The 16,052-nt window shown below is 48.6% G+C and overlaps 1 protein-coding gene across 10 annotated transcripts in view; it reads right to left on the bottom strand.

Moving 5' to 3' along the window:
* Window positions 1–16: 16 nt before the first annotated feature.
* LOC6550199 (espin) overlaps window positions 17–16,052 on the bottom strand; it is a 45,655-nt gene continuing 29,619 nt past the window's right edge. For 3 of the 10 annotated variants that reach the window (XM_001977519.3, XM_026982510.1, XM_026982507.1), the window contains 10 exons: window positions 10,756–10,939; window positions 9,474–9,656; window positions 8,121–9,401; window positions 7,512–7,980; window positions 6,971–7,294; window positions 2,726–3,248; window positions 1,693–2,095; window positions 1,338–1,586; window positions 1,067–1,275; window positions 17–998 (listed from right to left, as the gene is read on the bottom strand). In XM_001977519.3, the coding sequence (XP_001977555.2) occupies window positions 590–998; window positions 1,067–1,275; window positions 1,338–1,586; window positions 1,693–2,095; window positions 2,726–3,248; window positions 6,971–7,294; window positions 7,512–7,980; window positions 8,121–9,401; window positions 9,474–9,656; window positions 10,756–10,939 (4,234 nt within the window). In that variant the 3' untranslated portion in view covers window positions 17–589. Of the gene's footprint in view, window positions 999–1,066; window positions 1,276–1,337; window positions 1,587–1,692; window positions 2,096–2,216; window positions 2,249–2,725; window positions 3,249–5,163; window positions 5,392–6,970; window positions 7,295–7,511; window positions 7,981–8,120; window positions 9,402–9,473; window positions 9,657–10,755; window positions 10,940–11,728; window positions 12,799–14,825; window positions 15,090–16,052 lie in introns of those variants that run through there. The other 7 variants (XM_015155626.2, XM_026982509.1, XM_015155625.2 and 4 more) reach the window with 7 other exon arrangements.

The raw sequence follows: 16,052 nt of genomic DNA, 5'->3' as shown, positions 1-16,052 counted from the left end.
ACCAGAAGGACGTAGTTTTAAATTATATATGTGTATTTATTGATTCGTTCGTTCGCTTTTTCATTCATAGATGTAGTATGTATGTGTGTATTCATGTAATTAAAAGTAGTATTGTTTGAGCCGCGTATATAAAAACAAATAACAATAAAAAAATGCTTATCCGATCAATTAAATTAATTCCAGTACTAAATAAATTCAAGTCGAGTCAAATAAGTCGAATAATAGAGAGTAAAAATGATAAAAATACAACACCGAAATAGAACTCAAGGACAGCAGCTAAGATTAGATATATACTTTTGATTCGCCTTGCGATACTGTACTGCCCACTAGGAATAACAATATTCGTTTTGCGCAAAAAAAAAACATGGAGTACAATTAGGTGTAAAAGTACGGGTTATGATAATGCATATAGTACAATGTAAGTAGCTAGACCTTAGGCTTAGGTATTATGGTTTATATTTAGGGTATCTCTCATTATAATTGCACATGCTTTAAGTTAGTCGAAAAAAAAAAACAAAAAAAAATGCACCGCTTGGGAGTCGATTGATAGAATGGATTTCGTTTTTGGGCTGTGTGGATGCTTCGGATATCAGATCAGGCTGAGCCGGCTGTTGGTCTTGCGCAGCTGGGCGCGCCATGGAATGATGTTGTCCTCCTCCTCCTCGGCGTGTCCCTGGCTGCCCTCCGGCGGTTCGAGGAGCTCCTGACCTCCGCCGGCGCCAGAGCTAGCGTTTCCGACGCCACCGCCACCGCCACCGCCCATGCCGTGCTCCTGCTCCTCATCAGCGCCCTTGGGTTCGCCATGGTTCTCCTTGTTGCCCAGCTGGAGGTGCTGCTGCTGCTGCTGCTGCTGCTGCTGGAACTGGATCTGCTGGTAGTGCTGCTCCATGCCGGCCAGATTGATGTTGATGTTGTCGATGGACATGGCGCGGTTCTTGAGCCGCCAGGTGTCCGCCACCCGGTTGTTCTCCTCCACCTTGGGCGTGTAGATGGCCGCCCTAGAAGAAGGTCAGACAATTGAGGCCAGGGGTCAGGAGACTCCCCACTAGCCACTACACCCACTTACTTCAGCTTGTTCTCCGTCTCCTCGCGTCGCGCCAGCAGATCCCGCTTCCACTGGGGAATCTGGGAGAGGCGGCGCGATTCTGCCTCCTGGGCCATACGCTCCTCGAAGTCCTTCTTGGCCCGCTCGGCCGCCTTCTTGGCCATCATCTGGCGCTTCCAGTCGGGTATGGCGTTGCCGGCCTGGTCCCGTTCCGGTATCTGCAAGTAGATCTTTGACCCGCCTCTTAGCCACCGTTCGATTCGGTTGCAGCTGGCAGTTGGCCAGCACTCACCTGGTCCACATAGTTGTTGCCCGAGAACTGCTTGGTGATCTCCATGTAGTGCTCCGAGTCCATCCGGCTGGCCATCTGCTGCTCCACCTTCATCTTCTTGATGCCCGGTATGTCCTTGGAGATCTTTAGCTCGGCAATCAGGTCCGACTTGAGATACGTTTCCGTGCTGGAGGTCAGGCACTGCATGCTCAGGCTGCGTGCTGGCATCTGGTAGGGCTTCGGCACCTTCTGTGTGTCCGTGCGGCGCAGCTGGCGGAGATTGGGTGGGGTGAAGGGTGAAGAGTAGTTAGTGATTGCCTTCGAGATACTATTACCTTTGCAGATCTGGCAATAATATTCGTGTGTAACTGCTCACCTGGACGCTGTTCAGATCCTGAATGGAGATGGCCGAGAGCGGCTGGTGCTGCTTCCTGGTGGCCGTGTCCTGGCTGTTGGGTGCCGAGCCGTGCGGCTTCTTGGGCTTCTGCGACTTGCCGGACATGGTGGCATCCTGGCCGCCTGCCACGCCCATGGGCGGACCCATCGGCGGCTGCGGGGGCAACATTCCGTGGGGCAGAGGCGGCGGTGGTGGCGGCAGCGGTGGCTGCTCGCCCATTCCGTGCAGCTGGTGGGGATGGTGCGGATGTGGATGTGGATGGGGGTGGTGCTGGTGCTGGTGCGGATGCTGCTGCGGGTGCTGCGAGTGGAGCTGCGAGTGGTGCACCTGCTGCTGCTGCTGGGCGATCTGTATCTGCATGTAGTCCTCCGTATCCGTGGAGCTGTTGGTGGAACCAATGGGAAAAGCGTTGGATTAGGGAGAGATCTTGGCGACTTTCACTGGACAATGGTAGTTGGCAGAGGGCAGATGGGTGATGGGTGATGGGTGGGCGCTGAGCGAACCTGCGCCAGGCGTGGCGTGTGCGCAGTATCATCTTCGGATTGCAACTGAGTTGCAGTGGCAGCTGCAACATCGCAGCTGCGGCAAGAAAAGTGGCAGGCCGCAAAGTGGCACGCATAAAATTTCATGCACTCTTGAGCGGCAGAGGAAGTGGCGAATCTCTCGGCAAAAGTGCTGCACAACTGGCTTCTGCTCGAGCCGAGCTTCGCTCTTCAATAATGAAAATCTAGCTATATTTTCTTTTGGAGTTTCCCGCTGAAAGTTGCCGCAGCACAGAGCTCCAGCCAACTGCTAGCTGCTAATTGCCAGCGGCAGCCAAGCGTCTTTGCAGCCATGTATCTTATTTTATATGTGCTTTTTTCGGATTTTGGCTAATTGAGGCGAGGCAACTGTACCGCCGATACTAATTATAAAAGCCGCTGCACGAGATGTTCAGCCAAATTAAATCAAATCGGCTGCCATGTGCTAATTGAAAGTCGGAGGATGGAGGATGGGGATAACCACTACTCACCGGGCGGAGGATGGACACGAACGCTTGTCGATGCTGATGCTCTTGAGATACTCGGACGGCTTGATGAGATGCGTGACGCCGTCTTGTGATTTATTGGGAAAACTGGGCGGCACAAAAGGCAGCACCAGCTGCTTGTTGACCAGATTGGGCCCGCCCGTCCGCTGTCCGCCGGCCAAGTGGGTTTCCCCGTAGATCTGCTGCTGCTGCTGGGTGAGCTCGTAGTGATCCTCGGCGGAGGAGCCGCCTCCGTACAGGCTGGGCGTGTACTGGTGCGGCTGGCCCGTCGCGTAGTGCGGCTGATTGGGATGGCTGGGATAGTTGCCGCCTCCATTGCCATTGCCATTGCCATTGCTCCTCTGGTTTTTGGGGCCCTCCGCGTAGCCATAGAAGTGGGCACTGGCCGCAGAACCATTGGCTGCAGCGTGGGCAGCTCCTCCGGCTCGGGACTGGGACTCCTCCGAACTGGCGGCAATGGAGCTACCATTCGTGGCGCTGGCACTGAGCAGCTTGGCTTTCTTGTTCGCTGGAATTGAACCAATTTATTTATGAGTTTGTGGGTTAGCAGTTATCAGCAGTCTGACTCTGGTCATGCTAGCTTGAGCAGCCAGCAAATAAACTACAGCTAACTACGAAACTATGAAACTACGAAAGGCGCAACCACAATGGATCGCTGCGTAGGCGCCTTTCACCAGACGGAGATTCGCGAGGAGACGGAGTTGGAGCTGCAACCCAGTTGCATATAAAAACACGAGCACTCGCACAAGTGAATCAAATAAATTACTTTTGGGTGGCAATGGGATGCAGCGCATCTGGGAATGCAAATAATTTCAAATTACAGCTCATTTGTGGAACTGTAGTAGTCATTCCATAATTATGCGTTGTATTATCTACTGATATATCTATTTATCTATTTTATTTCATCGTGTCAGCTGGCTTAACTCTAACTTCATATTTTAATTATTTTGGGCATACTTATGCGTGATAACGAAGCTGATTGGCGATGATAGCTAAATGGCATTCTTCGCAGTTACAGGCACATGTAATCGGGTATCTAGTGGATGGGCCGGACCAAGGAGCAGAGCAAAATGTCTGGCGATAAGGGCCAACTCGAGGGTGTTCGAGATAAGAAAAGTCTGCAGGAGATAAGCGAACGTGGCTAAAAGTCCACACCTGATTGGGTAGAACATGGTTTAGAGATTTAGAGATTGGGTTGCCGAAGCGAGTAAGCATAATTGTGGGAAAAACATTCGAGTGGCCCAGTCCAATGTCTTTCCTTATTGTTTCCCTGATCGAGCGCAAGTTTGGAGGAAAGCTCGCTGCGCTTCCTGGGAAATCTCATCAATAGCCGGATTAATATCCGCAGACACGGAAGAATGGGTTACCCGCCGACGTCTGCGTGGGAGCATACCCATCAAAATTGAATTAGCTGCCGTTTCCATGGAAGTCACCGCTGCTCACTGCATTCAATTTCCAGGCAGCCGGTTAATTGGCCAAACACCATCTAAGCCCGATGGCATCGGGTCCCCAACTTTCACGGGCTTTGGTAACCCGTTTCCACGGCGATCATTACGTGGTTTTGCCGAGACGATATCTTTTGGCCAAAACCACTCGCAATCGAGTCCAGCCAGTTTGCATTGCATTTATTCATTCGATTTGAAAAAACAACTGCAGCGAGCCAACGAAATGCACATTTTTCCACATGTCCCCACACATTTTATCCTTCAATTTGTGCGGAGCAAAAAGCGGCTTGTACTTGTCAAGTTCGCGGTGAAATTCGAAATTGGAGTTGATGTCCAGTGCGGTTTACTTGCAGTTTTACGAGTGCAATGCCTGATCTTCATGGCATCAGTTTTCAAATTGACTTGAGTGGTTTGGCTTGCGCAGTGCAAACAAAATTAGCTTAGGAGCTGACTATTTTCGTTGGCACAGTATCATTGTTTAGACATTATTATTTGGTAGGTAATGTTAAACTTCAATTATATTGCTGTTGGATAGTACTTAGGATCAAACATAAAATATAATGTTAAGCATGGGGAATATAGGTATTCAAGAATACAGTATGTTCACGTTACTTATTCATGTAACTGTGGGCTAACCACATCAAAGGGCTATATTAAAATTAAATTTTATTTAAATTTGAGTATGATGAAACCGAGTTTTGTGCACACTACTAGCTTCGAATGATGCACAACCAATACGAACAAGTTTAAGTTGGCTGGAAAAGGTACGTGTTGCACCGTAAAAACAATCGCTTCATACAAATTACTAGCTCGTTGTCAACCGTCAAGTGTTGCAGCATTGCTTTTAAGGCCATGTAATTTGAAAAGCACTTAACAGAACTGCAGTAGGGCACACATATATTTCACTAAAAACTTAAATTAATACACTTCACGAGCTCGGGGATTATTTATAGCAGCGACTCCTTTGGCAGCACTTACACCGGAAAATATCGAAGCGATGGAAGCTGAGCGTGAAGTAATTGCGGCGCGGATTCTTGTGCATCTTAACCGAGCCCAGCATATTCATTCTGTTGGCTATTTTCAGTCAGAGCACAGAGCACATTATCAGAATGTTGAACACAGTATGGACGGCCGGAAAGTCGCGGCTCTCCACTCGAGGTTGACGATGTTGCCTGGGCGAGCTCCGTTGGCAGCCTGAACTGGGTTCAAGCCATCGCCAAAGTTATTCACCCAAGACCATGACGACGGATCGCATTGGAGACACGAGAGAGGCCGCTCCGCAGAGGAAACACGTTCACTTTCGTGGGTAAAAGTTGCGCAGTTGCCAGATGCGAACATCCACGAACATCCGATTGCCAGGAGCCGCAGTGGGCGTGGCAAGTGGGCTCGTGTGGGCGGTGGTGCGGGTGGTGCGGCTGGTGGCTCGTCGGTAGCCAATTGTTGTGTGGGACATTCGCGACTTGTGGCAAACTGCTTCCTCATCGCGAATCGGGGACCCCAAATGTCCACTTTGAAGGCCTCTAACCCAATGACAATTGACACTCGAAGAAAATTTGGGCAACTTTGATGTATTATGGAGCCACTTTTGGTATCCAAAGATAACAAAGATTTCCCAATAGTGTGCAAATGTATTCTAAAAAGGAGATATTGTTCTTGAGCGTTTTAACAATCTTTAATATACTGCATTTCGTGATGAGTTTGCAAACGAAAGGCGCCAAGGCATTTCGCCGAGTGTAGCTTACATCTCATGACTGGGATTGTTTTCATCGCTGGCACTTCCACTTTTTCACTTTTCCAGCTGGAGCCCAACTTCCACTTCTTTGTTTTGGCCACATTTTCCACGGATCTTTGCCGCCTTATCGTGTGAACGTTGGCTCAATTAAAGCCTCTCTCCATTTCTCCTGCCCCATCGGACATAATGGGCAATTAACAAATGGAAAATCGGAGCCAACACATGTCAAACATGGCAGGTATTATTCGCATTTTTCAGTTGTTTTTTGCTTGCGTAGCTACGCCTTTTTTTGCAATTAAGTTAAGAGCCGATATTTACTGTGTGATAATGCGGGTTATTGTCTGCGGGCTTTTGCAAATCGACTAGGAAAGCAGCTACACACTTGGATTTTTAGCTAATTAGCAAGGAAATCGCTAAGTCATAGGTGACGATCAAATAGTGGAAGCAAAACCGAAACTGAATTTGTTTAAATAAGGAGAAATGGTTTGCCGTGCGGTAATCCCCTAATCAATCGTAATACCTTCCAAATTGACGACATTATTTGTATGGCTTTGATCACTCTACCCGAAAGCCCACACTTCAATCAAGATGTAACCATTATCCCATCCAATCGACGGCCTGCGACTGCCGCTGGAGATCAGGTTCTCCTCGGACAACTCGTTTCAGTCTTTTTTCCACTGCAGGGCACTTCACAGCCATTTTCCCCCATCAGCCGAACATGACTGGCGAATTTCCCCTAATTGATCAATCAAGCCGGGCAAGTGGACAGTGGTCACAAGCCATCGACGATGCGGAACCCCCACGAAAAGCAAGGGGTTCAAAGACCTGGCAAGCGGCTGAGGAACTTTACGCAGTCACTCAATCACTCAATCAACGATTGAGCAAGGCGAATGCCATATCAGCTTCTTGGTGGGATGAAGTCAAGGATGAGATCCCACAATCTCAAAGTAAACTACGCACATCATTTGAGTTTTGCCCTCTAACTGCTTTGATTGATTGGTGAAAACTGCCCATATCATACATGTAGTATAGCTAGAATCAGGTAGAACTCACCCGATATGGTGGACATGGTGCGATTGTGGTTGCCGCGCACCAGTTCCGATGGCCTCAAGCTCGGCTCCTCGACCACTTCGAGTCCCGAATCCGAGTCGACCGCTTCAGTGGCCACGGGATTGGGCGCTGGAACTGGAGGAGGAGCTGCGCCGCCTGCTCCATTGGCACTGGCTGGAGCCTGGTTCGGTCCGAAGACATTCTTCTTGTAGATGCCGTTGTTGCCAGTCATGCTGTTCGGCTGCTCGGCGGCGCCCCAGTTGTTGCGCTGCTGCTGCACTGGCGCCCTCAAAGGTGGAGGCAGTGGTGGTGGAGGTGGTCCATTGGCTGGTGGATTAGAGGAGGGTCTTTAGGATATTTTCCAAAGAGTTTGCTGCTCGAGAACGCAGATGATACTAAATGAATGGCTCAAGCGAGGGCAGCATTCTAGTATTAATACATTTAAGCAATGTAGTTCTCCATAAGTACCATTTATGAGTTTGTTAATTTACAAATTATATCTATAAATTTTATTAGTTATTTTTTGCAAGTTTTCTGCACTCACCCACGGCCAGATTTTGCATTGGTGGCGCCGAGGAGACCCGCTTCAGATTCCTGCTGCCCTGATTGCCGCCGTTCATGTTGCCCATGTTGCTGATGTTGTTGCTGCTGCCGCTGCCGCTGTTGTTGTTGTTGTTGCTGTTGTTGCTGCTCGGGGCATCCGCCAGATTGTTGCGGATCATGGAGTTCTTGTGGGTCTGCTTGGTGCGCTCGGCCACATCCTCCGGCGGACAGACACTTTCGTAGGTATCGCTCTTGATGCCGCCGTTGAGGAGCTGGTTCTTCAGATTCACGTTCTTCGCGCTGTAGTTGTCCTTCAGCGAGGACTCGTATTTGCTGCTGTGCAGTCCAATGATCGAATGCGACTTATTGCGATTCAGCAGGCTGCTGTTGTTGTTGCTGCCCAGTGCGATGTTGCTGCTGCTGTTGTTCAAGTTGCTGTTGTTGTTCATGTTGCGCTTGTTGTTCAAGTGCTGCGGAATCAGAGGGACATAATATAAGGATCAAGGGATATATAATGCACACACTGCAAGGTTTTCAACTGCTTTGTTGCATACTTTTGGACACTTTGGCGCCTGTGTTGCAACATCAAATAAATAAGTGGCAGACTTACGTGGTTGCTGTACTGCAGCACAATGTCCGTGCTCCTGGTGGAACTGGCGCTGGCCGATCGCGAATGGGAGCCACTGTCCCGCGACCGGGAGCGTCCCACGTTGTATTTGTGCTGCAGCTGCTGCTGCTGTTGCTGCTGCAACTGGTGCTGCTGCTGCTGTTGCTGCTGCAACTGGTGCTGCTGCTGGTGCTGCTGCTGGTGCTGCTTGCGCGACTCCTCGCGCACCAGGTAGATGTCCTCGTAGTCGTGATCCCCGCCGCCATTCTGAATGTTGGGCATGCCCTTGTGCGGCTTGTAGTTGTTGCTCTTGATGTTGCCGCTGGCGCTGATGTTGCTGATGTTGCTGCTGCTGCCGTGGCGATTGAAGCTCTGGCTGCGCAGCTGCGGCTGCTGCTTGGGCGAGTTGAAGCTGGACGAGATGGAGACGGACTCGTCGGAGCCACTGCCCGCTCCGCTGGAGCTGGAGTGGACGTCCGCCTGGATGGTCATGGCGTTGCCCGCCTTCGACTGCAGCAGCTGGTGGGCGTGGCTCTTGCCATGCTGCTTCACACTGCTGCTGCAATCGGAGTCCACGAACAGATCCCGCACCCGATTGTAGATGATGTCCTGCGGATCGTGCAGGAAGAACGACTCCCCGGAGATGCTGCCATTCGGCGAGGGTGTGTTGTACAGGCCACCATTCCGCATGGGGTTCACATACAGTCCATCGTTGGGCAGCAGGGCTCCACCGCCCCCACCGCCACCGCCACCTCCGCCTCCACCTCCTCCTCCAAGGCCGCCGCCTCCGCCTACCGAAGTGTTGCCACCCGGATTGCCGCCCAAGGAGGACGAGCCATTGTACAACTTCTCGGAGGAACTCCTCGATTGCTGCGAGTACAAGGCATCGCTGTTCTTCCGCGAGATGCCCATGCCCATGCCCATGCTCATGCCCATACCCATGCCCATGCCCATGCCCATACCCATGCCCATGCCCATCCCCATGCCCAAGCCCATGCCCGATCCTCCTGCTCCGCCTGCTATGGCCGGTGGATGCAAGTAGAATGGCTCCACGTCGGAGCTCAAAGTCGAGGAGGACTTGGACTTGATCGTATTGCTGCGACTCGTCTGCTTCGAGGAGTTCGAGTTCGAGTTGCAGCTGCTGCTCAGGTGTTGCTGCTGCTGTTGCTGTTGCTGCTGCTGCTGCTGCTGGTGGTGCAGTTGCTGCTGCGACTTGTGCCGCTGTGAGCTGCTTTTGCCATTGTAGTCCACCGAAGTGCCGTGCTGCACCAAGACGTTAAGGCACTGGACAGTAAAATAAGACAGGCATTAATACTTACACGTAACATGTGAGATTACCTAAGATTAAGTACCCACCTCAACCTGCTGATTCTCTGCCGCATCGTTGATGGGCGACTTGCCATACTTATCCAGGGATAATTTGGCGCCATGATTGAGCAGCCAGCGGACTACGGAGAGATGACCCCGGGAGGCGGCAAAGTGCAAGGGCGTGGCGCCATCGCCATCCCGCAAATTGGGATCCACCCCCTGATCCTGGACCTTTGATGGGAAAAAGGGGAGAGCAAATCAATAAAATGAATGCATCAAATATTAGAATGTTTATAAACTGAAAAACCGCCCCAAGCTGAACGGTGCATCAATGTCTCTTTAGTTGGAAGCACAACTGTCATTCCGGCCATGTTTATTACAGCTAATCCATTTAAAAGCACGATGTCTGGACGAGATGTTGAGCTATTCACTCCGCGCTGTCCATCCAAATGCCGACTCCTTGTCCACTAAATCAACTCAATGTCTTTCGGCGGCTAAGTATCTCACAGGCTGCGTATGTGGAAAGTGGTTTGCCAGCCGCCAGGCGTTGCGGCTATAATGGAAACTATTTAGTTCAATTTAGAAAGGCGGTTTTCCACTGCCGATGGCGTTGATCTTGAAAATGCATTCTGGTCATTGGGAGGCCATTGTCAGCGCTGAAAGATGTGGCTTTGCATAAGCCACTCTCTCCGCTCCTTGGTCTCTTGTCCACTTGGCTACTTGTCCACTTGGATACTTGACTACTTGGCAACTGGCTTCCTCCTCCATCGGACGCATTCCCCGATTGATAAATGGCACTGGCCTGGCGACAAACTGGCCGGGAATCCCACTCGAGAACCCCGTTAAAAGTATTGAAAACAGGACCCACAGAGATCAGCAAAAAGAAACGGGTTCACCGCCACACTGAGCAAAATGAATGGGTTGATGTTCCCTTTGCGATAGAATAGTCAACTGAATCAAAGAGTAAACTAGAATGTACACAAGGGTACCATTGGAAATGAATTTGAAATTGATATTGATGCAGTCGTTTATACATTTAATTTATGCATTTTTGTTTAGCAGATCATTAGATACTTTACAGGACTCATTTATGCCGCCTTACAGCTCGGATGATAATATAAAATATAATATAAAATGCAGCCCTTTCTAATTTGGTTCGTTTTAGTCCACTGCTAGTGCAACATGCATTTTTTGGCAATGCACTCAGCTCTGCAATTGACCCGCATTGCCTGCTGCAGTTGGCCAAGATGGCCAGCCAAGTTGGCAGCCTGCGGCTCGCAGACTGCGGATTAAAAGGCCGAATTTAAAGCGGAGCACCCCAGCTACTCACCATCCATTTGAGGCAATCCAAGCAGCCCATTTGTGAAGCGGCATGGATCGGTGCCATGCCATCGCGTGCACGGACGTACAAAGAGCCGCCGGCCTCGAGCACCAGAAACTTGAGCACCTCCAAGTGGCCCTCCTGCGCCGCCAGGTAAACGGGCGTGACATCGTTGTCCATTTGCGTATTGGCGCTGCAATCCGGCGGAAAAACAACTCATTACTCGACATCCAATTAGGTGGCATAGGGGGCATATTATAGGGGCCTAATGACCAAAAAGTTGCACCGAAATAGCTAAAAGTGCGCTCGCATATAGTATAACTGCAGTTAATCGATAGAAACGCACTGGGTCACTGGAAAATCTCTACGCAGCATTTTCCTCTTCTTTGACCGGTTTTCCACTCGTTTTTATTGCGGAACATCATCGATCGATCGATTACAAAGAGAGGTGGCAGGCAGCTGGCAGGCAGAGATTAATCAACTCCACCGCCAATGGAAATGGTAATCTCCGGAGAATGTGTGGGAAAAGTTATGCACCGATTTGTCACGGGTTTCAGCGCACAATAATCCTATCAAATGTGGACTGCCATTGATCGGAATTGGGTAACAGATTTCGAGATTATGTCAAAGTCGGTGGCTCTCTTTGCGACCATTAGTTTAAAGGCATTAAACCAATTAAGCGCTTTGTTTAGTGTAAATATTTAAATAAAATCAGTGGCATGCATGAATTCAGTTCATGAGTCATTTTAGACAACCATGAAAACGGAATTCGAAAGTAAATGAAAACTTTCTTAACGGTTTATAAATTACTATTGATCTAAGCCAAGACAAACGAGAATGCAATTAATAATACAATTTAGCCCCAGACTTATATTGCTAAAGGTAAAGGGTAATAAGTAAAGGGTTTCCTTTTCGTGGGACCGCCCCAATTGGCTTAGAAGCAAACCCAAGGTGATCAGTGTTTCTCTCAGTGATTTCGCACCTAACGACGCTGCGTCGGTTGTTCTGCTCCTTGCGCCCCACGCCGCTCATCATGGGCGTGGCCTCGTCGTCCTCGTTGGAGTCCTGGTCGACGTCGTGGTCCATCTGCTGACGCACCACCTCCACGGCGGACTTGCGTTGGAGGTGCGAGTGCGGGTGGTGGTTCATCTCCGTTTGGGCCGGCGGATCCTTGGCGTGCGGATGCTGCTGGTCCGGCTCCTCGCTGCTGCGATCCTGGGCAGGTGGCTCCTCGATGGGGCTGGTGCTGCCCTGGCCGCCGTCCTCGAGCTCCGATCCTGTGCTGCTGCTGTGGACACTGCTGCTCAGAATGGCCGCCGTCACCACCTCGGTGGCAATGATGGTGTGGATGTCATTGTTCGACTTGGACTTCTGCTTGCTGCGGCGGTAGGAGGTCAGACTTGTGGTCATGCGGCCCAGGAGGCCCTTCTTAACGTTGATCGTGGAGAAGTAGCTGGCGGAGGAGGAGGAGGATGGTGACGATGAGGAAGTGGACTGGACTTGGTGGTCGGGTGACTGGGGTGGTGTGTGTTTGAGTGGGTCCTTTGCTTCTAACATATATATATATTTGTATTGATTTTTATTTTTATTTTGATGGGTTCGAATTGGCAGTGCGCTTGGTGCGTTGGTGTATTTACTGAATTTTTAATTTATTTAATTTATTCGCTGGGCTTACCGTTCACGTTCGAAATTTTAATTTTCACTTTCGTTTGTCACTGGACTTTGTATGTTTTCCGGTTTTCGTGTAGCTTTGATTTTCCTTGTACCGTTACACAAACACACTCAAATGCACACGCACAGGCACGGGAAAAAAAATGAGTTCGATTTATGGAACTGGTTTAGGAAAAATCACCTAAATGCCCCGATTTGCATAGCAAGTTTTCGGCTGCAGTCTTTTGTTTTCCACTTAATTCGTACAATTTCTTTATGGACCACATATGCACCTGCTGAAACCGAAAGTCGCCATTATTCCGACAGCTCGCTGCGATGTCTGGGCTGTGATTAAACCCTCGATGCTCGATCTGCTCGACAGACTTATGCTTCTTGCCTCACATCTATATAGCTTTTTAGGTGAAATTAACGCCTAAAAGCGAAACAAACACAGCAACCATCGGGGGGAGGAGGTTTCTCTCCGCGAGTAGTTACGCCTGACTCCCAGTCTAAAGTCTGCACTTGTCTTGGCGTCTGCCATTCGTGTAGATGTTGCTGGAGTTGCTGGAGTTGCTGGTGTTACCGTTTAGTTGGCTTTCCTCATGCCACAGTGGGGCAAGAGTGGGAGTGCCTCATCCAACGGGAGAATTATAATGGCCACTGATCACTGTGATCACGCCAGCTTGGCCAGCGCCAAAATTACAGGCCAGGCTTTTCCAACTACCTAATTTTCCAATTGCCTAACAGGCAGAAAAATCGTTAGCCAGCTTGGGCATCATTTAGTTGCTAACACTATTCGGAGCAATAAATCGGGCAGCAGAACTTCATGGATTCAAAAGAGGGCTCTAACCAATTCTGAAAAGAGCGTAGAATTTCCAGCAGTTCTCCCATTTAGCTGTTTAAATATATACACTTTGAAATAGTTTTTTGTAACTATCCCTTTTACCATGGTGCTCTCCCACTGTGCTTTCGCCCCCTGAGCTCCAGAAGATTCGGAGGCGTCGGAGGCGAAGATGATGGGTATATGGGTACGGATACTGGTATCTGTTCACTTAGTCAACTGGCTTACGACTTCATGGATATTGCGCACGGCGGCGGAGTTAGCTTTCTTCGTCCGACTTCGGACTACTTGTTACATTTTCCAGCTTTTCTCGCTTAGAAATGAATTGTAAACCAATTAAAGTTGATTTTTCATCTTTATCCACTCCATGCAGCCATTTATTTTTCGCGCGTTGTGGCTTCTTCAGTAGGTGAAAATAGCTACACTGTATGTGTATGTATCTATATATTGCCAATTTTTCCTCTTTGCTGTTTTTTTGTGCTTGGCCCCCTGTCTTATTTCTCACTATTTGCAATTTAATAATTATTTTTTAATTTATTTAATGTGTCTGGGGGCCGAGGCAGCAAGTGGAATTTAAGAGCGAAATAATTGAGGCGAAGCAGGAGCCTCGTTAGAAATGCCAGTTGACAGTTATAGACTCGTTTATTTAATTGAACATTTGCGTGCTCGAATCCAATGATGGACGATCAACAATTGGCGATCCACAATCCAGACTCGTCGATTGCCCATCGCTGAGAGAATGCAGAATGAAAGACATGCGAGTGACACAAATAGACCCCAGGGAGCTGAAGAGATGCGAAGATACAGATGCAGATACAGATACGGATACAGAGATACAAAGCCGAAGTTTGTATTACGCAGCGATTAGTGGATACATTCAAGTGATTTCGCCTGCAAATGTGGGCAGTAATTGCCGCTTCGCGCTTTAATTCCCCAACAGTTAACTCTTTTCCATGTTTTCTGGCTTCTTTTAAGAGCTTCTATAAGGTATAATTCTACTCATCCTAGGAAAGGTATGCAAACGGCTTTTTTCGGCAACTATAAGCCACATATAAATACTTTGATCTTTAATGTTCTATTCTATACTATTTTAAACTCTCCTCTCATGAACTACATGATGTTTTCTCACCAAGTATTTGTTGGTATAGCTTCTAGTTTCATATGGGCATAAATTGGCGAGCGAGATGATTAATCACAGTCCAGCTTACTGTATTTAATATGTTTTAATTTCCAGTGAGCTTGAATAATTTCTTTGGGCCTTCTAATTTTAATAAATTGTTATTCTATCCATAATATAATTATATCCAAATATTAATGAGCGTTTTTTTGTGTTCATGGGTGTATTAAGTGATCATTAAACACAGTCCACTTAGCAAGTGAATATTTAAATTTCTGAGACCAAGCACAAGCACTCGAAACTGAACGCATATATTGTAGAGCATTTAATTCCGCACTCAAACACACTTGCAAAAAAAACGTATTGGATTGGCTTGGCATCCTTGGCGTCCCGGTGGCCAATTGATTTGCTCGCTGCCTTGGCCAATCGATTAGTGGCAACTGAATGTTGGCCAAAAGCAGCCGTGGCTACCTTTTCATGGTTGCGGTTGCTGCGGCTGCTGCTGCTGCGGATGTTGCTGCTGGCTTGGGCATTAAGCCAAATGTTGTGGCTACTGTTTGCGGGGTGAAGATGATGATGTTGCTGTTGCTGTTGCTTTAGCTGCTGTTGTGTCTTGCAGTTCTTTGGTACACTGAAACTGTTAATTAATTCGCGTTCCGATTCGTTAACTGCATTTGCGATACTTTGAAGCGCGAAATTTTGTCTGCCGTTGCTGCTGCTGTTGCTGTTGCTGTTGCTGCTGTTGCTGCTGCTGCTGCTGCTGCTGATGCTGCTGCTGGCTGACCAACGGACAGTCGCGGGGGCGTGGCCGCGCTGCTGCATCGAGCTTCACAACGAAACCGCACTAAAACCACCATTGAAATCAAAATTCAAATTCATTCCGTGGCCGCATGTTGCTGCTGCTGCATAACGGTCGCTGGTAAACGGTAACGACTTTAACACCAACTATAACTTTATATATTTGCTGGAAATATATAAGCTATGATGCCATATAAGACCGATGCGATACAAGACCCACGGACGAAAGCACCGTTCGCCTCGACTAGCCAAACGCGAATAGCCAGCACCACCGAACGCCAAGCGTCATCGAGTGGCCACCGCGAACCACTGGTGGTGATGGTGGTGATGGTGGTGATGGTGGTGTTGGTGGTGCTGCTCCCTCCACTTCTTCATCTTCTTCGGCTTGCTCTTCTTCTGGGGCGGAGGGGCATGTCGGGGACAAGCCAGGTAGCTCGACATCGAGCTGTCGCCATACGCATTATTATCAAATGGCCAGTGGCGAGGGCGGATCGACAGTTCTACAGATGTCACCCGGAAGTAGGTAAGGTTCCTTAAAAAATTTAGCAAAAATATTTCACACCCTCATATTCCAAAGCCTTCAAAATGAATATGCTTCCCATGGGACTTTTTTGTGAAAGGCATTTTAAAATATTTTTGACATGCAAAGCACACAAAAACACTTCTCTAAAATTGTTAAATAAATTTAACGCTGCATTTAAGTTTTACTTTTGTGTTATTCTCTACAAAAAAGTCATAGAACTGCCCTCGCTTTCTTCTTTACAGTATTAATACAAGAAACACCAGCTGTTTGCATCGAGTTGTCTCTGTACGCAAAACTATCAAACGGTTTGTGACGAGGGTAGCTTGATAGGTTGTAACTAAGATTTGTATTTACTAATTTTACGTGTGCTGAAACTC

Source organism: Drosophila erecta, unplaced genomic scaffold, assembly GCF_003286155.1.
Source record: "Drosophila erecta strain 14021-0224.00,06,07 unplaced genomic scaffold, DereRS2 tig00000126-arrow-pilon, whole genome shotgun sequence".
NCBI classification, from domain to species: Eukaryota; Metazoa; Arthropoda; class Insecta; order Diptera; family Drosophilidae; genus Drosophila; species Drosophila erecta.
The sequence above is the reverse complement of the archived record's forward strand: the minus strand, read 5'-3'. Positions and strand labels throughout refer to the sequence as shown.